This window comes from Podarcis erhardii (assembly GCF_964252035.2).
Source record: "Podarcis erhardii genome assembly, chromosome: 16".
NCBI classification, from domain to species: Eukaryota; Metazoa; Chordata; class Lepidosauria; order Squamata; family Lacertidae; genus Podarcis; species Podarcis erhardii.
In genome coordinates, this window is record NC_138514.1 from 31,525,268 (window position 1) to 31,547,189 (window position 21,922).

Genomic DNA, 21,922 nt, shown 5'->3' on the forward strand with positions numbered 1-21,922 from the left:
TGGAAACACTAATCCTGGAAGCCATGAATAAAGGCAGCTTCATGTTGTCTACATAGCTGACCTTTCCTTTGCCTGTCGCATATTTACCAAGCTCTTGGTGAAAGTGATGGTGCATCTCCACCCACAGCGGTATGGACAGTCTCATTTTTCCCTAACTTAGACATCGCTGCAATCAAATCCCCAACTTCCTTCAAGGAAGAAAGGATGTGGAACAAACATCCTTATAGCTTTATAATCAGGGTTCCATGAGCTTATCTTGATGCAGCGGATTCCACATCTGGGGTCTGGACATTGTATCACCAATGACAGAGCATTCCTGTCAAGGGAATGACAACCAAAGCTGGTGAACATTCCTACCACCCTGTCACAAGTTGGCCCATTGTAGGCGGGAGATAGTGACAAAGCCTTCAGTGACAAAGCACACCAGTTTTGTTTGTTTTAAACTGTTCTTAATATCACATTTTTAAATTTCTGTAACCTGCCCTGGAATCTTGTGGCGAAGAGCAGATAAGAAATTGAAACCGTAATCCTGTTTTCTGCAGGGTTTTGGTGTATGAGGGAGCTCCCATTCCCAGTCCAAGAAGGACTGAACTCTCTGCACATCAACTAGTGTGTGTTTGTTCAGTCCTGCTGCCTGTACAGATTGGCTGTGTGCACTGCTTCTCTAAGGGGGGAACTGTGCATGCAAGTGAACCAAGCAGGATTGAACCGCCAACCATCGGGTGATGTCACTTGACAGCCAGCAAGTGGGAAATGGCCTTGTGGGCCAAGTTGGAACCCCCAGTAGGCCAATATTGGCTCACAGACCAGAGGTCCCCCCACCCCGCCTGCTACCCCTGTTTTAGGGACAGGTTAGTTCAGGCATAGGCAACCTCGGCCCTCCAGATGTTTTGGGCCTACAATTCCCATGAGCCCTAGCTAACAGGACCAGTGGTCAGGGATGATGGGAATTGTAGTCCCAAAACATCTGGAGGGCCGAGGTTGCCTATGCCTGGGTTAGTTTTTGATTTGATTTCTTATGAGTTAGGGTCAGTGAACTGCTTCCATAGTCTGGACTCTCTCTAGGGCTAGAGGAGAAGTACTTCCCCCTACGGCGTCATTTCCTGCTGGCCCTGTCTGGTGATCAGAGGAGGTCCGAACTGTCAAATACATTTCTGCCCTAGAATATCTAAGAAAGGAATTACAGGAAGTTTAGATCTCCCTTTTTCTCGTATGCCAGTTTTTGTAGAGTTAATTAGTTGATTCACCAACAGATGCACATATAACTGATCAACAAATATTTATTTTAATTGAGTTCTCTCCCCCCCCCCCAACACACACACACACACACAGAGAGAGAGAGAGAGAGAGATTTCCTTGGGATTTAAATTGGGTTTTTTTGCAATGATTAATCCTACATGGTAGCTGGAGCCGGTGCCACAGTCCAGAGAGCAACCCTGGTTTCAAGTGTTATGAGATTGTGTTTTTTAGTAAAGCCTTTTAGTCCCCATTGATGAAAGATTCTTTTTTTTAACTGTTTCCCTTATTCTTTGTTGCAGGTCTGCGGCCTATAATCTTCTCTGTGCCTTAACCTGTACCTTTAATTTAAAGATTGAAGGCCAGTTACTGGAAACTTCAGGTCTGTGTATCCCTGCCAACAACACCCTTTTTATTGTCTCTATTAGTAAGACTCTGGCAGCTAATGAGCCCCACCTCACCTTAGAGTTTTTGGAGGAATGCATTTCCGGATTTAGCAAATCTAGTAAGTAGATACACTTGCCTTCTGCTCTTGTTCTGACAATGGAAAGGTGTTGGGTTTGGGTAGCACTGTTACCAAAGTCATAAATGGAAGTGTTTCCTGGTTAGTGTTTTTCCAATCAAGTTCCTCCTTTACACAACCCATAGCAAGTCCATTGGTACCCATTTCCAAATGTAACAGACTTATCTCTGTCCTAATCTGGTGCCAGGCAGTGTTATGATACAGACTGCAGTCCGTGAGTGCCAAGGACGACGCCAAGCCAAGTTTATTTTATTTGAGTAATCAACCATGTCTTCCTGGTTTCTTGCTTACAGGGAAAATGCACCCCCCCAGAAGATTGAACCAATTTTGTAAAATAAACTTTGCTGTCCAATATTAAAGTGTGTTTTTAAAAACGGCTCTGTCTTTACACTAGCGGTCTGCTGCCTCTTCTGAAATTAAGCAGAGGGCTATGAATTGTACCTGACAATTAGCCCTATTCAGAGTAGACCCATTGAAATGAATGAAGAGAGCTAACTTAATGCCATTCATTCCAATGGTCTACCCTGAATAGAATTCAATTGGATGCAACCCAGTGTTACCAGGACACACGTTGCAGAATTCAAGTGAGCCTCTCTTAACTTGCCAAAATAAGATGTTTACTTAGGGCATAGATTATGACGTCAAAGGGATACAGTGTTAGACTGCAGGCTTTCGTGCTGGTTGGATGTTCCTGAGCCCATGGATGTTGGCCTTGCTTGTGTATAAATGGCCATGTGTAGATTGAAATCTATTGTCTCCAGCCCCGCCACCCTCTTTTGAAGGGCTGCCTTTGAGTGCATTATATTGTTGTTGTTGTTGTTCGTTTACATTTTTCTGTCACTTTATACAGCAGAAAAAGCCTCAAAGTGACTTAACAAGATAAAATACACCAATTAAGAGTAATTTAAAATGATGAACAATGCAAAATACGTAGAACAGGCATCCAATAATATATCAATAGGGCAAGTCCTACCCATCCCACTAATAAATGAACACCACCGTAGGAGGCAACTTAATTACAAGAGGCCTGAGTAAACAAAAAGGTCTGGTACTTAAAAGACTTGGCAATGGTGGCTCTAGTCACAAATCCGTAGAGATAGCATTTCATGGGGTGGCGGGGACTAAATAGACCAGTTCTCATGTGGTTGCCCTTCACATGAAATGTAATATATGTTTAGGCCTTCTGGTCCCAGTCCATACATTGTGGTATGTATGCCCCTGTTTTTCCAGAGAGTTAATCCATACTTCCAAGGGGTCTGTTTGCCCCAGCAGAATTGCCAGCTTTCTTCAGTGCCACAGCTCAAACTGCTATTGAAAACCCCCTCCATTTTAAAGCTAGTTTGCCATGCAGCATGGGAAGATGCACTTCAAGAAACACCCATCCTAAGTCACCTTTGGCAGCATGCAGAAGAACTATTTGCTCTCCTTTGGATCCCAGACGTCCTTCCTTCTTTCTAGTAATCTTCATTGGGCAGTGTTATAGGATAATAACCTTGAAAACTTTTGCACAGAATTCTGCCTATTCTAAGGGAGAAACGCCCTCTCTGAGACCTCCACACGTACTACAATATGTATGTATTTTATTTCAGGTATTGAACTGAAACACCTCTGTCTGGAATACATGACCCCCTGGTTGTTGAATCTGGTCCGCTTCTGCAAACACAATGACGATGCCAAACGCCAGCGGGTCACTGCTATTCTCGATAAGCTCATCACAATGACCATAAATGAGAAGCAGATGTACCCTTCCATTCAAGCCAAGATATGGGGGAGCTTGGGCCAGGTATTGTCTTTTTTATGTTGCAGATCTTATCTGTTTATGGGAGAAACAATGTCCTTGACGGTCGGTTAAGTATTAATTACTAGAAGGTTTGCTTCTAGTCTTGCTAGAGTCACAAATAAAGATAAATTTACGTCTACCTTAAGTGTTTGCAATTCATGTTAAATATCCAACTCTTGTTATCTTTGAACCATCTCTGCAACATCTGTTGTTATTTTTTGCTGTACCTTGGAAGGAAAGGGGCTCAAAATGTCATATTCAGAATCTTCCAAAAAAGTAAGCATCCAGTTTGAAACTGTTGAGGGAGATCTGTTGAATCGGTTGATTTTTTACGGTTTCCGTGTTTGATTCTGGCTTAGGTATGCTAATGTGGCTGGTCTTGAGAAAGCCATTTATTTTAATAGTGTAATAAATTGTAATATTACTTCCGTTTGGCCAGCAGGACTAGTAGAATGGGTTTAGGCTCCACCTTCTGGTCAAGGAAGGAACAAACTCTTTGGAAGTAGGCTACTCCCATGATCCTCTCGTTTGCTTCTTGCCTTCGTCAAATTCAGTGGTTTGCTTAAGTTCCCTTAATATTTCTCCTCAGGCTAGTCCTTTGCTCTGTTTCTTCCCTCTTAGCTCAGCTCTCCTTGTTCCTAACAATTTGCTGCTGTTGGTGTTCCCTTGTGTCTCTGGATTGCTTCAGGTTCCCCCCCCCCTTGTTTTTTTAAAAATTTATATCCCACTCTTTGTCCCAAAGGATCCCATGGTGGCAATATGCTAAGCATTCCCAACTTGGGGGTAGGAAAAGCTATGAGATCACCTGTTGGTTGGTTTGACAAAATTTGTATCTTACCATTAAAAGTCTTGCATTTCCAGGTCACCCGATAAGTAGTAAATGCAAAAGTTCCATTTAAAAATAAATAAATGGATTATTAAAATGAAGCAAACTAACTAACACAGCACACGCAAAGAGCAACAGCTTGCTTGCACAGGTAGATAGTCAAAGAAGATTGCTCTAAGTAAAAATGTCAGCATGAGACTTTTTAAAAAAAGTATGGGAAGTGCCCTTACCTGGAGTCTAATTGATAGCTGCAAAGGCACCCAGCAGCCTTCTCCAGGGAGAGCAATCGAAATGCAAGAGCCCATCATGGGAAAAGGGCTCTCTCCAGTCAAGGATTGCGGTGGACGGATGGCAGATTGTTTGTGGAGAGCCTCCTGTGAAGTTCTTATGTTATCGGATGCAAATGATTCATTGTCTTTTACAACAGATCACTGACCTGCTTGACGTAGTGCTGGACAGTTTCATCAAAACCAGTGCCACAGGGGGATTGGGATCCATCAAAGCGGAGGTTATGGCAGACACAGCTGTAGCTCTGGCATCTGGAAACGTGAAATTGGTTTCCAGTAAAGTAAGTTCTTCTCTTCCTTAACCAGCTTAAACCTAGTGAACTGTTTTGACACTGTCTCTACACATCTGAAAAGAAACGGTATGGTCGTGTGAAGTCATCACTCCCTGCCCTCCATCCTTCCTTATATTAATCTAAGAAAGCTGCAAACCATAAGGGAGGTAGTTCCTAAAGAAGGGAAGGGTTAGCTCCCTTCTCTGTCCTGCTTTGTTGGGGCAGCAGGCAGAGCGCAGGATAATTCCTACAGAGGCAGCGCAACACTGTTGGCTGTGTGGTAGTCAGTTCATGTTGGTGGATATGGCACTAAAACATTAAAATATAAGATGAGACCTGCTAGTTCAAACCAGAGATCTATTTAGTCCTACCTGTTGTCAGCCAGATGTTCTGGGAAGCGCACAAGCATGACTCTGAAGGCAACAATCCTTCCTAGCTGTAGGCTTTGTTACAGTTGTGAATTGGCACTAATTTCAGTGGTGAGTCCACTTGTAGAAGCTTAAGGTGCTATTTATTTATTTAAATATACATGTTCTGTGCTGCTTGTCGTCCCAAATAAATTTCAAAGCAGTTTACAAAGACAAAATAATAATTAAAAGCATGTCAAATTAAAAAAACCCATAAAGTGTCACAAATACCAACAATAGTGTAGAGCATTCAGATTCTCTTTTTCCCTTTGAGTACAGCAATGGTTGGTTGGCCCTAACATTGGTCATAAAGCCATCCATCAGAACATATTTTTTCATGAGGTGAAGAAAGGCTTTTCCATAGCCCTGAACAAACCTTGGTGCTATTTAGAGCAGGTATTTTGTGGGGTGAGAAATCAGAGCAAAGCAGATAGCCTGCGTGAAGCATTCGGGTGAGGGGACGGAAAAGCCGGAACAACTCTTGATTTGGCCACTGTGCATGTCAGTCGAGGAAGGAAAATGTGGGGTTGCAGGGAAGAACTAGTCCTGCAGCTATAAAGTCTGCATCGGTTCCTCGTTGCAGGTACACCTGTAACATGCCTTAGCAGGTTAAGCCCAAAGGCTTCCTGGAAGAGGTGTGTTTCAAGGAGGAACTTGAAAAGAATCCTATGTAGGATTAACAGTGGAAAAGAAACCTAAATGTCAGGATACGCACCAACAGCTGTTGACAAGCACAATGTCTCTTTCTTTGGGAGTCTCGGACTCTGTTCCCCTGTCCCTTTCCCCTCTTGATGGTTCTCTCAAGCGTCCCTCAGGAACACCTTGTCCCTCAGGCGAACTGTGATGCTACCTTTTGTTGTTGTTCTGAACGTAGAACGCTCCTTACTAAAAGTGACTGGTTGCTCCCTTTCAGGTAATTGGAAGGATGTGCAAAATAATCGACAAGACCTGTCTGTCTCCAACTCCTACATTAGAGCAGCACCTGATGTGGGATGATATTGCCATTCTAGCCCGTTACATGCTGATGCTGTCCTTTAACAATTCACTCGATGTGGCTGCACACCTCCCCTACCTCTTCCATGTAGTTACTCTGTTGGTGGCCACCGGTCCTCTTTCCCTTAGAGCTTCCACCCATGGCCTGGTCATCAACATCATTCATTCTCTGTGCACTTGTTCACAACTCCACTTTAGTGGTAAGTCCTTTACGAGATGGTTTTATTGACTGAGTTGATCTCTCCTTTACACTTGTACTTTGTTTCCTAGCAGCTGACCTTGGGGCAGATTTAAAGGGTCAGCAGGGTCCAGTATAAATTTTGGGTACGTCAAATGTCTGTATCAGTGATGAGCAGCTACCTGCTGCCTCTTTCCATCCCGTCTCTGTTGTCCCTACATTTCTCTCTCTGCTACTTGCAGGAATTGTGAATGTCTCCCTCCTAAACACAGTGCTTTCTTCTCCTGCTGCTCAGCTGTGCGTGAGCCTGCCTGCCTGCACATACCAATCAGGACCGGGATTTTCTAGGAGCCATCAAAGTAGGGACAGTCCTGACAGCAAGGAAGGGGAAAGGCTTTGAGAGGCCTTATCTGGGTCGCAAGATACCTGTTGAGGAACAAAGATCTAGGCTAGTGCACACAAATTATTTGAAGAATCAGGTGCGATTATACAATATATCCAGTGAGTGTGACACTCACTGCATTAAACTGAACATAGGAAGGCAACTCAGTAGTGATGGGTTGATTTTAGAGTTGTCTCATCAGCTACTGAGCCATTAAGGTGCTTGAACACGTTCCTAATAATTGTTGGAGAAGTGAGTTAGATACCACAGACATTCCCTTGCTTAAAAATCTAATACAAGTAAGTGATGTTGCATAAGCCCTTTGAATTATAGCCAGTATGGTAGATCAAACTTTGATGTACAGTGTTGTGAAACTGTTTAAGGTAAGCAAAAACCAAACAAAACCCTGCGCTCTCTATTTTAAATACATTATATATCAAGAAAGCTAATGGAACCTGTGCTCCATATTTGCTGACCGTGCTATGTATGACCTCTAGCTCTTCCCCTGTAGCCCTCCTTTATCTTCTCCTCTCTCGTTTTCCATGTAGTCACACTATACAAAGCTGCAATTTAGACTTGGGGGCTATATATTTTGTGTTTTAATAGAGTGAGGTTTTAGTGTTGCATTTAAAATCACACTGTGAGGTCTAGGGAATGCTAAAATCAGTTTGCTCCCGCTGAAGGCTCTACAAGCATCGTAAGGTAGAACAAAATTGACTGCCTGTCATGACCGTAAATTAGGGATGCATGTAGTGTTGCCATCGGGTTTAAAAATAAATTGTAGGGCAACCTTTTGCTTTTGTGGTTAAAGAAGAATACGCTGTAGAGATCAATAGCTGGAGCGAAATGTGGAGCATTTAGGCAATTCTCAATCTCCCATGGTGGGTAAAGCGGTCTCCACATAAGAGGCAGTGCCACTTTGTGATGAAACAGAATTCCTCTGCCCAGGGTAAGATGCTTCCCTGCTCTGTTTACTCTTACCTTTGCTGATCTGAAGTCACCCAAAGTTTTCCACTTTGAGCTCCTACCTTCCCCCCTCTTCTGAAGCATCCAGTGTGACCTTTTTTTTTTTTTTTTTTTTTTTTTTGGCTCTCTGATTCAGTTACAAGAGCATACCTGCCTTAAAGCAGGTCAGACTATTTCAGCCCTGTGTTTAGTAACTCGCCTGGTAGCCAGAGGTGAGAAGGAATTATGTGTAGGCACACAAGTGGGCTGCCTGGAATCTGGCTGCCTGGTTTCTGTATTGGTTGAAGAGCAGTCCCTCAACTTCCCTCTGCCAGCACACATGGTAGGATGCAATTTTTATTTTCTTTACTAGTTTACTAAGAGGCTAGTATTCAAGGGTTTCTGTACTAGACACTTTGGGAGGGGAGAGTGTCCTCTCCTGTGGCCAGCATGAAAATGCAGAATGCTAGCCTCTTATCCAGGTGAGTAAAAATCATTATTTGCAGGCTAGTAACTTTTGCCTACTTATTTACAAGGCTGGGCTGTTTGTCCCATCTAACCCCAGTATTGTCTGCTCCAATCCTCCCCAGTCTGGTGTCCTCCAGTGGTAGTTGGAACTACAATTTGGGCAAGTGGGTTGTGCATTTGGAATCTTACTGGTTGTTGACATCGCCCAGAGCTGGGCAAGTAAAATGAGGAGAACCATCAGAGGCATGACCATTATGGAAGGACATTGTTAATGGTTTTACTTTATTTCAGGCCAGGTCCTAAAATAAGCACTTACCATAATATGTACGTTGTAGTGGCATATGCGTGTGTATGTTTGCGATTTAATCTAAACAGATGGAATGAGATTTGAAGTACCTGTTTTTACTTCCTTCAACAGAGGAGACCAAACAAGTGTTGAGACTGAGCTTAACAGAGTTCTCACTCCCCAAGTTCTACTTGCTGTTTGGCATAAGCAAGGTGAAGTCGGCAGCTGTCATTGCATTCCGATCCAGTTACCGGGACCGGTCGTTCTCTCCCGGCTCCTATGAGAGGGAGACGTTTGCACTGACTTCTCTGGAAACGGTGACAGAAGCTCTGCTGGAGATTATGGAGGTATGATATGTGCAAGGCACACCATGTATGTGCCATCATCTGTGGGTTGAATTCAGGGTTGTAGTTGGTACTCAGTTAAAACTTTGGTTGGTTGTTTCTGGACAGGACAAATTTTAATCAGTGATGCCAAGAGTTAGTACATGGGCTTGTATTTGGAGGGAGCAAGAAAGAAAATGTTTCAAATGACCTTGCTGACAGTGAATGGCAGCTCTTGGCTTAGTCAACACATGTAGCAGACTCAGGTGGTAGTGGATTGTACCACTCCCATAATCTTTGACATAGGCCATGCTGGCTAAGGTTATGGAAGTTGGTGACCGCCAACATTTGAAGGCCACAGGTTCCCCTTCCCTGCCTTGTACCTTAGTACCTCACAAAGGACACCTTTGTGGATAACACCAAAAGGTGTCTGTTAACTTGGCAGTTAAAGGCAGCAGGCAATGTATCCATAGGAAGAAAGCTGTTGTTTACTAATTACTGGAATGGGATCATAGAATAGTAGAGTTGGAAGAGACCATGTGGGTCATCTAGTCTAACCCCCTGCAATGCAGGAACCTTTTGCCCAAGGCGGGACTCGAACCCAAAACCCTGAGATTAAGAGTTGAGCTCTACCAACAGCTAATTATACGTCTTCTATAAAAGGCAATTATACGTATGTAATGTTGCATTTATTTTTGCTTTATTTAAAAAAATAAAAAACAAGCATCAGAAAGAGAAAGCGAACACACGCCTGAAATTTAATATTGCTTTTACCTTAACGTTATTTGCTCAGACACTGTAGCTTTTGCCTTTCTCCTCCGTAGGCATGTATGAGAGATATTCCGACCTGCAAGTGGCTTGACCAGTGGACGGAACTAGCTCAGAAGTAGGTCATTTTGCCCCCCGACCCCAAGCTTTGGTGGTACCCCTGTGTTTGGTGGTACCCCTGTGTCACATTTGCTATTCCTTCAGCCATCTCCCACCCCTATCCGATTTCACTGTTGGCCTTCTTCTAGTCGGTGGCCTGCTTGATAGCTGCTTTCCCTCCTCCACAGGTTTGCATTCCAATATAATCCGTCCCTCCAGCCAAGAGCCCTGGTTGTCTTTGGCTGCATTAGCAAACGGGTGTCACACGGACAGATAAAGCAGATCATCCGAATTCTTAGCAAGGTATGTACCCTCTTTTCCTGTCCGCTGTTGCTTTTCTTTTCATGTAGCTCTTATTTCCAGGCTAAGGCACTTCAGCCCATTGAAATGCACACCGTCTGGAATGCAAGCAAGCATTCAACTCCTCCTGCGAAACATTTCAGTGCTGTTCAGTATGCTGCAGTCACAGAAGGCTTGAAGTCGTCTTCTTTTTCCAATTTTTTAAAATTCATTTTATAACACAAGTAAACAACACAAACAGAAAAACAAACAATAGAAACAAATTCTTGTCTTGTCGTTATTTTTTCTAAACATCGTTGGTGGGCTTCCCCAAATCCCCCCATCTGATTTTCATTTTACCTCATCTTTAGTAGTTACATATATAATAATTTCTAACCGTTATTTTTTTATCACACTTACTTTAACCATAAAAATCTTCACATTTTATTACTTACAGATAATACTATTTGAAAATACACTATCTTCTACTTCTTAACCCTACAGCCTATATCCACTTCCAAAGCTATTCTAAGATTTAAATATTTACATATTTTTTTCAAATATTCCTTAAACTTCTTCCAATCTTCTTCCACCGTCTCTTCTCTCTGGTCTCAGAGTCTCCCAGTCAGTTCAGCAAGTTCCATATAGTCCATCATCATCTTCTGCCTTTCTTCAATAGTTGGTAAATCTTGTTTCTTCCAGTTCTTTGCTAGTAATATTCTTACAACTGTTGTGGCATATAGAAAAGAAGTCTTGAAGACTTGTGGCCTTTTCGTGGCACTGTCTGAGGAGTTATGGTGGTTCAAGGCACCCCCAAAAATTTAGGGGTTCTTGTCTGCCCCCTCACACTTGGATGTGCTTCTCCTGGGCCTGGCACTACTACCTAGAATGCTTGAGCTTGTGGCATCTGCCATGTTTTGTGGCAGTGGGCATTTTTCCCATCACATTTTTCGCCACTGTGGTTGCCCAGGATTACACTCTGCTTAGCTTAGCTCACAACCCAACTCTGAAAAACAACCCTGGATCCAACCCTATTGATGACACTTTTGAAAAAAGCCCATAAATGAGAAACTGACAATCTGTGGAGGGGGAAGCAGGGCTTTCAGGCTACGTGAGGAACGCTCCTCTCAGCGGCTTCAGTTTTCTCCTAGAGGCCTTAAAGGATGCATCTCACAGTTGGATCTGTCACTGTGTGGATGGAGTCAGAATGTGAAAGTAGTGATCCAGCTGCTGTGTATTGCATAGTCCAGCAGGAGGCCAGTCTGCTATCCTATTGCTTTACTGCTTGTGTTGTAATGATAAGCACCCTTACCTCAGAGTAAGACCCATTGAAGGCAGTGTTACTTCCTTCTAAGTAGATACGCTTAGGATTCTGCTGCTTGTCCATTGTTAACATATTAGATCTTGTAATGCAAAAGTGGGCCTAAAAAGATTGATGAGGGCATTCTCAGGATACTGCCAAAGAGAACAGCTAGCTGTGAATTACAAGAAAACTGAAGTCATGGTGTTTTCACGAAATTATAGGGCACATAGATGGTATATGGATAATCAGTTGATCGAACAAGTTAAAGTCTTTTAGTACTTCGGCCTTATTTTTCAGTCAACAGGGTCATCAGAAGTATGCAAAGAAAAGGAGACTCTGACATGCTTTTTCCATACAAAAGGTGGCAATCACATACCAACAACACTTGAAGTGTTTAAAGCTAAACCCATCACAGTTATTATTTGGGGCTCAGATTTGGGCAGGCGCTCATCTTTGATCTACAGAAGCTGTTCATTCTAAGTTCCTAAGGCAATTTTTTCCTGTTCCGTCCTGTGTTCCAAATGCTTCATTGCGCTTGGAGGCTAATCTCCCTTCTGTTGAATTACAGATTTGGTGCAAGACATTTAATTATTGGCTTTGCTTAAAGTTAAACCCCACTGGTCTACTACTCTTAGTATCACAAGATTATTGTCAACCAAAATCTTTACTTTCCTGGTTTATCACAACAGTTATCAAAGCAAATAATTTAATTAGACAGCGCCTATATATCGAGTGACAGAAAAATTTGGCCACAATAAGGAAATTTTGTTCATGGTATGATTATTTTGCACCTAGTCATTTTGACACATTGGCACCCTATTTGCAAAATTTAACAGTTCTAAAATACAGACATGCTTTCACTTTCACAATATTGAATATACTGCCTTCAGCTGTACTTGTGGGTCGATTTCAAAAAAATCCACTGGGAAAATGGTTGTGTCCCTGTGGAGGTAATAGTATTGAGTCAGTGGCTCATGTGCTTCTGGCTTGCACTCTTTATAAAGAGTTGAGGAGTGAGGTTATTACCCTTCTGTTATTGTCCATGCCGGGTGGCTCAACCATTGCTACCATGTCCTTTCTTTTAGTAGATCAAGATGATCAGGTGACAGCAAAAACTGCAAAAAAAAAAAAAAAAAAAGCAGGGGCAATTAGAATAAGATCTATTATTTGATTATTGATTTAAACCTCCAGAACATATTTTGTATAGTTAAGTTTTTACCTCTATCTTCAGTACATGGATTTTTGAAAAATTTCTATGGCTTGTGGCTGATGCAAATAAAGATTCTTCTGATCTTGTAATGGGCTTACTTGTATATCCAGCTGGTTTTCTGCTTAAATCTTTCAACTGGGAGGTACCTTTGTTGCTTCTTTGTTCCCAGAAGGGGAAGTGCCATAGCTCACTGGCAGAGCACCTGCCTCGCATGCAGAAGCCCTAATGTTCAATCCCCAGCATCTCCTGGGAGAGGCTGCTGTCTGAAATCCTGATGAGCTGCTGCCCGTCAGTGTAGACAGTACCAGGCTAGATGGAGCAATGGTCTAAGGCATCTTCCTGCATTCCATATTTAGGCTAGAGCTGCATGCTACTGGTACAGCAGAGAGAGGCTGCGGTTGATCCTGAATGGGACTGTAGAACAAATGAGTCCAAAGCAAAGTGTTGTCATCACAGGACTCAATCTTCTGCACAAATAGGGGAAAATTGTGGCATAAAGAATAGAAAGAGCAGAGGGGAACAGATAGACCTTTCGCTCAGCTGTGAAAGGGATCAATAAAGGGGAAAGATGGGAGCAATTTGTAGACTAACAGCTTGATGCTAGAATGAAAATAAACATGAAAGCATTTCTGAGGGGGTGAAACCCTAGTGACATGTGGGTGAGAGAGGTTCACTTTAACAGAGGCATTTGTGATTGGCAGAAGCGGGAGGTGGTTGGAGAGTAAGAATGCAAAAGGAGAGACTGAGCCTCAGCCTGGTATTTCAGTGTTATTGTTTTTACTATATTTACATAGCTGCCCAACAAAGCATATTCTGCAATATAAAATATTAAATAATAATAAAAACTAAAAGCGCAGATTTTAAAACTAAGAGGATGACTCCATGAAACAAACATTATTGAAAATGCCTGGGGGAGCAACAAGGTCTTCAGGTGAACTTCTGCAGGAAGACCGATCCATATAACTAGGGTGCCACCACTGAATAGGTCCTCCTCTCCCTAGTGATAACCCACCTTGTGTTATTGGGCAGGGGCAATGCAAATCAGCATTTAAAATCTGGAGCAAAGAGAAGGGGAGCCATGCCTTGCAATCACAAGCCAGTCCTCTTTATTCCTTTCTTGATTACAGGGTCTCGAGAGCTGCTTGAAAGGCCCCGATAACTACAATAGCCAGGTTCTAATAGAAGCCACGGTCATAGCACTGACCAAGCTGCAGCCACTTCTCAATAAGGTAAGCTGCCTCAGTGCTCAACAGCCTGTTCTGCATTGCTGTTTGGAGCAAATACAAGGTGGTTCGAATGAGGAGGCTCCGGTAGCTCAAGTGCAGGTCTTCCACCCGTCTTTCCTCTCTGAACATCTTCTTTGCTGAAGAGGAATTTTTAAATGTTGCTGCTGTACATATTTGGCAGATGGGACTTAGTATGGCCTGGCTTAAGACACTGTGGCCTGATGTCATTAGGACCATTCCTTGGGTTTGCACATTCTCTCCCTCGCACATTCTACTTCTTCGCCTTTTTTCTTGGTTCTCAGCAAACCATGTTTTCTGTTCTGTTTGAGAGGCAAAGTATGGTTTGTGCTAATGGTAGTTTACTTGACTTGGTCATAATCAGGAAGTTAGGAAGGGAATCAGAGCACCCACAGGCGGGGGGTGGTGTAGAGGGGGTGTTTGAGTCTGAGGTGTGGCACCAACAGCTAAATGCTGGTGATTTTCAGTTGGTTGTTTAGCAAGTAAGTGCCTAGCATGTTTTCAGTCTCTGACAGCCCATGCCCAGGATACTGAAGCACAGTTTGAAATGGAATTTAGGATTCCATCTTTTCTCAGAGCTGGTAATTGTAGCTTCCTTGTTCTGATGAAATGGGAAACTGTGGTTAATTAGAGACTTCCTGAAGAGAGTAACTGTATGTGTGGTCAAAAGGCTGTTTGGCCACCTAGAATTGTAGCATTGGAAAGGTCCAACTCTCTGCAATGCAGGAATCTCAGCTAAAGCATCCATGCCAGATGGCCACCCAACTTCTGCTTATAAACTTCAAATGAAGGAGAATCCACCAGCTGAGAGGGCCCATTCCACTGTCCAACAGCCCTTGCCATCATTAAGTTCTTCCTAAGGCTTAGTCAGAATCTCCTTTCTTGTGATTTGAGTCCATTGATTTGGGCCCCAACCTCTGGCACAGCAGAAAACAAGCTAGCTCCATCTTGCCTCTTTACATATTGTGGCTTACTGAGCCGCAGCATCTTATCCAAACCAAGCCAACAGGTACACAAATGTGATTCTCCCCAATTTGCATATATTATACCAGTTATAGGCCCCCTTCGGCTTCTAGGGTTGTTTACATTGCAAAATGAATCCAGTGTACGTGATGAATGCAGCGTGTGACTTTCTGCTTTGGCTGCTCATCACAGAAACAAGTTTTGCATTTCAACCTGGTGGCTTTTCCCTTCCCCTGTGCAGGACTCGCCTATGCACAAGGCCCTCTTCTGGGTGGCCATGGCTGTTCTGCAGCTGGACGAAGTCAGTCTGTATTCAGCAGGCACAGCTCTCCTCGAGCAGAATCTCCATACCCTGGACAACCTTCGAGTATTCAATGACAAAGTAAGTCAGCCACTTGTCAGGAAACATCAACACACACACACACACACACCTGAATACTCTTTAGTCGTGCCGGCAATTGGAGGTGAAACTTGCTTGAAAAACGGTGCGTCTTTCCTTTTGAGTGATAACTTGAGTGTTGAGAATGGAAGCAATTCCCCCACCCTACTTCAGGTTATTTAAAACAGTAATGGAGAAAATAATAATAAAAATGACGACAACAACAACAACAACAACAACAACAACAACAACACTGGAGCCAGAGGAACTGCAGGTTGTCTGGGAAGCCTATAAAGTACCGTATTTTTCTCTCTATAAGACACACTTTTTCCCTCCTAAAAAGTAAGGGGAAATGTGTGTGTGTCTTATGGAGCAAATGCAGGCTGCGCAGCTATCCCAGAAGCCAGAACAGCAAGAGGGATCGCTGCTTTTGCTGCACAGCGATCCCTCTTGCTGTTCTGACTTCGCTTCGCTGGAGAGGCGCTGCGCAGAGAGGGAGAGCTTATAGAGCGAAAAATACGGTAAGCTCCTTTCCCGTGGATGTTCTTTTGTACCACAAGAGTCCACCGTGGTTCCTATCTCGGGTTTTGGTGGCGTGACTCTATTAGATAAAAGAGCTGGCTAATTTGGCAGGTAGTCTTGGGAATGGTTCTCAAGAGTCCTGGCTGCCGTGGATTCAGGAGCTCCTGAGAACCCCACCCTTATTATAATCAGTTTTGTGCAAATATATAAAATAATACCAGACGAAACAAAATAGAAAACCATAGCAATATAATTTCTAATAAATGAGCCCTGCCAAATACGTAATAATTTTAGCAGACTTATAGTTTTGTTTTATATTCCTGGTGCTTTATAGTATTAGACATTCATGAGCACAGTGGACCAGCATCCCCCCCCCCCCCCCCGGATGATTGTGATGGTCTGTACTTTGGCTTCCCAACAGAGCCCTGAAGAAGTTTTCATGGAGATCAGGAGGCCTCTGGAGTGGCACTGCAAGCAGATGGACCATTTTGTGGGACTCAATTTCAACTCCAATTTCAACTTTGCCTTGGTGGGGCACCTGTTAAAAGGTAGGCAGGTAGTCCAGGTGGGCCTACTTCCTTTGTCTCAGACCATGTCAGTTGAAGGTATGTGACCCACTGTTTACAGACACTCACTGAAACATTTCCCCATCAGGTAAATATTCCCATCAGGTTTTATAGAGGCAGTTTCATTGGTCAGGCTGCCAGGTAATTGACATTTAAAGCACACCATTCAGCCCACCACAAAAATCCTGGAACTGTACCCTTCACAGAGTGACACTTCCAAGCGCCGTTAAGGAACTAGAGTTCATAGGATTCTTTCAAGGGAAGTGCTTTGAATGTGCTTTAAATACATAGTATGCACACAGCCTCTGTTTGTTTGGCAGACTCAGAGGGGGGCATGATCAGACTGGCAGCTGGCTTCAGATTAGCTGCAGCCCCCAACACAGCCAGTATTTTGACTGCTTGTGCTGTAGACGACAGATTGTGTGTGTTGTCTTTCTGCTGACATTCTGTGAAAGAGGATGCATTTATTGATATGTTTTCTGCTTGCTTTTTCACATCTTATTTATGATGTGAATCTTACATACCTGTAAAGCTTTGTTCTCTGTTAATACATAAAAGGAAACTCTTAGTCTCCTGTTCCCTAGGATTCCCAAGGGGCCACCTTTATTCACTGCCATTAGAGCGGCAGTGAAGAATACAGAACACCTCCGAATCAACAGAATGGAGGGCAAGGGGAGGGAGGGCTGGGAAGGACAAGTCAGTTGGCAGTACTTGGAGGGAGAGAAGGAGCTGAGGAGAGAGACCTGTGGGGAGGAGGAAGCAAATGGACCAGACCTCAGAGAGCAGGAGAAGAGTGAACACAAGCAGCAGAGCCAGTAGGCTGAAAGACTGCAAACTGAGAGGTATTCCATAATGTTTCTAGATACAGATAATCCTTGTTTTGCACATGTTCAAAGCCAAATGTGCGGGCCATTTTTGGGCTCCGTTGTACGCTCTGCTAAATCTGGGGTTGCCTGTATCCATTGCTGAAAACCACAGGAGGGGAGAGTACTCTTGTGCTCAGGTCCTGCTTGCATCTGCTTGGCTGCTGTGAGAACAGGTTGCTGGACTAGATGGGCCACTGGCCTGGTTCAGCAGTCTCTTCTTATGTTCTTATTCAGCTAGGAACATAGGAAGCTGCCTTGTACTGAGACAGGCCAGTGGTCCCCCTGGCTCAGCATTGTCAACAGACACACAGTCAAGTGGTAGATTTGGGTTGGGCTGTGTGTGCACATTGGGAGTGGGGTGTGGGTGGGTGCATCTTTTCCTCATTTAAATGTGTGTGCTTATACAATAAATAAATCTTCATATTCATTAGACTCCAGAGTGATTACCAGTTTGCCTTTCCTCCACTGTGGTTGAGAACTGCAGTGGATGCAGAGGAGGTAGATGAAGTGAACCCTTTTGGGCTCCAGGAAGCAGTTCCTGGAATGCTCTCCTATGGGAAATTATCTGTGCAGGTAGAGAAACAACACAACAGGGAGTAGGCTGGATTAGAACTCTTCTTCCTGAGATGCTAGTTTTCTTCTTGCGGGGAGTGGTTACGGTGTTGGGAATGGCATCTTCCACCTGGCAGGTTGAGGTGAGCTAGTCTGTACTATAGCCCCCCCCCCCCATGTGCAGACAGAGCCCAACAGAACCATATTCAGGCATTCTTGTAATTGGGAAATTCCACAACATGTGATCAAGGGGCAGCAGAGAGGAGCTCACTAGCTCTGCTCTCCTCTGTTCTTGTCTCCCTCTGTGATCTGAAGGGCAACTGCCTGGAGAGGTGAGCCTGCTTCTGCTTTTGAAAGTTCTGGGCGGTGTAGACCCCTGAATTTCCAAGAGTCCAGGAGGCTTCCTGCTTCAAACAGTTGCCCTTCAACATGTGGAGGGCAACAGGAAGAGAAGGCAGTGTGCTTGTCCATCCCCTGCCAAACATACACACACACCTGAATTTTCCTTATTAGAACACCTGAATTTGGTTAGTGAGATGGGCAGATAATCCTGACCAACTCACAGTTGTCATTGCATCCTTAATCAGATTATAACTTCATTGAATTTCAGTCCCTGTGAATGGTGCCTATCTCTGTCCTCACTAAAGACCCTGAAATACATTGTGTGACACACAAACCCCCCATCCATAAAATGCTTTGCAACCATCTCCTTGCCCCTGTAGATAACGGACTGCTTAATGCATTTTTTACCCGTTTAGGCTATCGGCATCCCTCTCCAACCATCGTGGCAAGGACAGTCAGAATTCTACACACGCTCCTCGCTCTGGTGAACAAACATAGGAACTGTGACAAGTTTGAGGTGAATACCCAGAGTGTGGCTTACCTTGCAGGTAAAAAAACCCAACTCTATTAGGCTTGTATCCATTCCAATTCTAGCATCCAATCTGACCATTCTTCTCTTTGCTATTAACAAAATTTAAACAACAAAGGAGAGAGCCGGTGTGGTGCAATGATTGTAGCACTAGATTATGGCAGAATCCTCCCCCAGCCATGAAGTTCCCTGGGTGGTTGGGGTCCCTTAGTCTGTCTCAGTCTAACCTATCTCGGAGGGTTGTTGTGAGGATAATGATGGATGGGGAGAGAAATGTGTGTACTGCTTTGAGCTCCTTGGAAGAACATACAATAAAGGAAGAACTACGTTGTGTGTGTCGTTTTCCCTTTCCCACCCCTGAAGAGCTGGCTTTTTAAAGGCTAAGCCTCTCCCAGCTCAATAGGATGGTTTCTGGAGTGTTTTCATCAGTACAGATCTGTAGAGCGACTCCTCATTTTATATTGCAAATTTGTTTGTTTGTTTTAAGCCAATCACTGAAGCTTTTTTCAGTGTGTTTGATATTGGAATGTATATCCCGCTCTTCGTCCCTAGACCTCAGTTAAAAAGTTTTTAAAATGTTGTATTGAATTTATATTCTGTGGAGCTCAATGCAGCATACATGGAGCTTCCCCAGCAGCCTCCCATCCAGGCACTGACCATACCCAGCCCTGCTTAGCTTCAGCAAGGAGGCTGCATCATGTGCCTCTGGACTGTGCCCTGGGGCCCCCTGTGGAATTTGGGAACCTGTAAAAATGATGCCAAGCAAGCGCATTGGAGTGCATTGTGCTTATTTTCTGCAACTGATTCTGTTTCTGCCTGTCGTGGAGAATAGACAAGTGTCGTGCAAGGCACCAAAGTCCCATTTTGACACCACTGGGACTCTGCTCAACCTAGAATCATAGAGTTGGAAGAGACCACAAGGGCCATCGAGTCCAACCCCTGCCAAGCAGGAAACACCATCAGAGCACTCCTGACATATGGTTGTCAAGCCTCTGCTTAAAGACCTCCAAAGAAGGAGACTCTACCACACTCCTTGGCAGAAAATTCCACTGTCGAACAGCTCTTACTATCAGGAAGTTCTTCCTAATGTTTAGGTGGAATCTTCTTTCTTGTAGTTTGGATCCATTGCTCCGTGTCCGCTTCTCTGGAGCAGCAGAAAACAACCTTTCCCCCTCCTCTATGTGACATCCTTTTATATATTTGAACATGGCTATCATATCACCCCTTAACCTCCTCTTCTCCAGGCTAAACATGCCCAGCTCCCTTAGCCGTTCCTCATAAGGCATCGTTTCCAGGCCTTTGACCATTTTGGTTGCCCTCCTCTGGACACGTTCCAGTTTGTCAGTGTCAACCTGTTTGTCAACCCGAACCCCTTCTTCCGAGTACTTGCCAGTGTGTTTTTGTAGCCTTCCTTTGGAGTCCTGAGGGCTGGATTCCCACCTGCCCCACCTTGAAGGAGGCTTGGAGGCTTGGAATACTGAAGTCTTTATGCAATAGCAGCTTCTGGACCTGTACTGAGTAATAAGAGAGCAGCTACATCCTGCCTTGCTTTACATATCACGATGGTGCTGTTAGGCTTTGGGAGATTCTGCAGTGAAGTATATACTTTGGACATTTGTTTCCTTCCTTTTATCATTTAAGCTTTACTCACTGTGTCCGAGGAGGTTCGAAGTCGGTGCAGCCTAAAGCATAGGAAGTCTCTCCTCCTGACAGACGTTTCGATGGAAAATGTTCCAATGGAGACATATCACATACATCACAGCGATGGCAGCTTCAGGTCAGGGGTCCTCCTAAATTTTTCATAGGATGGTGCATTTTAATTTGGGATCAAGGAGGTTGTCTGGGGAAGGACGTAGCTCACATGCTTTGCTTTCAAAGGCGAAGGAAACCTGCTTGAAGCCCTGCAGAGAAACTGCTGCCAGCCAGTGTAGACAATATTGAGCTTCCTGTGTTCACAGCACAATTTAAAACGGACAGGCGACCTGCGGTCCTCCAGCTCCCCTTGACCCCAGCCCAGTGATCAGGCATGATGGGAGTTGTGGTTCAGCAGCATCTGGAGGGCTGCAGGTTGCCCGTCCCTGATTTCAAGCCATAGGTTCAAAATCTACAAAAGACAAAGTGGACAGGAAGGTAAGCGTGTGTGTTGCTTTAAGTTGAAGGCACATGATAGAGAAACGGCAGGAGGAAGGGAGGACCATGTGGGAGTTGGTCCCAGCCACTCCTCTCTTTGTCACTAGGTTAGAGGCATGTGTGAGAAAGGCAGACCCGCAGACCTGCGCCTAATTGACGATGCCTCATTGCCTCCCCTCTTGCTTGGAGGCAGGCAGCTGGAACGGCCGCTGAGTCGCAGCTCTTACCAGTTTGGGGCCAAAATTTGAATTTCAGGGACAGGGGGAGCTGTGAACTGCGTGCATGGCAGAGAGTGTTGCAAGAGGGTCACGGGCTGGCTGCTTTTGAAGGGGGGGGTGTTGATGTCGGTCTTACTCTGCTCTTTTAACAATAAGTGGTGTGTTGTTTTCTGAACATTTGGTTTGTCATCTCTTTCAGGACACTAAGGGAAAACCAGCCATGGTCTTCTCCCAAGGGCTCAGACAGACATCTCGCTGCCAGTTACCCAACGGTGGGGCAGATCAGCCCACGCACAAGGAAGTCCATGAGTTTGGATATGGGACAGCCTTCTCAAGCCAACACTAAAAAGCTACTAGGTTAGTGGGGAGTTTCACTCCTCTCTTTGTCACTAGGTTAGAGGCATGTGTGAGGAAGGCAGACCTGCAGACCTGCGCCTAAGAGACCCTGGGCTAATCACCTTTTAATTTTTTTCTCTTAGCTGGGGGAGAGTGGGGGATTTTGATGATTTTGGTCTGCCACTTTTGTGGCAAGCTTTACATTCAGCTTCCTGTTCTGACCAGACTGCCACTCAAGAAAATGTGTACCCTTTAACAGCTCTATTAAAGTAAGCCATCTCTACTTACTTCCCAGCATACCTTGGATGTACGACTATTTTTTTCAGCCACAAATACCAAAGCACTATTGTTCAGGCAGGATACAGAGTGGATGTGGGTGCATGCCGATTTACTGTTTTCATTTCCTGATCTGTTTCCCATGCCCCGTTCTTTGATTTTGATTTTTTAAAATATATATATATATATATATATATATAGGTACAAGAAAGAGTTTTGACCATTTGATGCCTGACACAAAAGCGCCTAAAAGACAAGAAATGGAATCTGGAATCACCACACCTCCCAAAATGAGAAGGGTAGCAGAAAATTATGAAATGGGTAAGGAACAAAGCTATTAGACCCAGCTACTAGTTAACATGTCCTGGCAATATGAAGGATTGCAAATATAGCAGGGGAGTGGGGAACCCAGCTGATCTTAGGGCATTGATTAT

At 44.2% G+C, this 21,922-nt stretch overlaps 1 protein-coding gene across 5 annotated transcripts in view; it reads left to right on the forward strand.

Moving 5' to 3' along the window:
* NF1 (neurofibromin 1) overlaps positions 1-21,922 on the forward strand; it is a gene marked incomplete at its 3' end in the record, with an annotated part of 165,357 nt that overhangs the window by 123,918 nt on the left and 19,517 nt on the right. For all 5 annotated transcript variants that reach the window (XM_081843430.1, XM_081843432.1, XM_081843431.1 and 2 more), the window contains 14 exons: positions 1,539-1,741; positions 3,349-3,542; positions 4,793-4,933; positions 6,245-6,524; positions 8,716-8,930; positions 9,731-9,792; positions 9,962-10,076; positions 13,693-13,794; positions 15,014-15,154; positions 16,095-16,221; positions 18,416-18,547; positions 20,170-20,305; positions 21,076-21,233; positions 21,690-21,809. In XM_081843430.1, the coding sequence (XP_081699556.1) occupies positions 1,539-1,741; positions 3,349-3,542; positions 4,793-4,933; positions 6,245-6,524; positions 8,716-8,930; positions 9,731-9,792; positions 9,962-10,076; positions 13,693-13,794; positions 15,014-15,154; positions 16,095-16,221; positions 18,416-18,547; positions 20,170-20,305; positions 21,076-21,233; positions 21,690-21,809 (2,126 nt within the window). The remainder of the gene's footprint in view (positions 1-1,538; positions 1,742-3,348; positions 3,543-4,792; positions 4,934-6,244; positions 6,525-8,715; positions 8,931-9,730; positions 9,793-9,961; positions 10,077-13,692; positions 13,795-15,013; positions 15,155-16,094; positions 16,222-18,415; positions 18,548-20,169; positions 20,306-21,075; positions 21,234-21,689; positions 21,810-21,922) is intronic.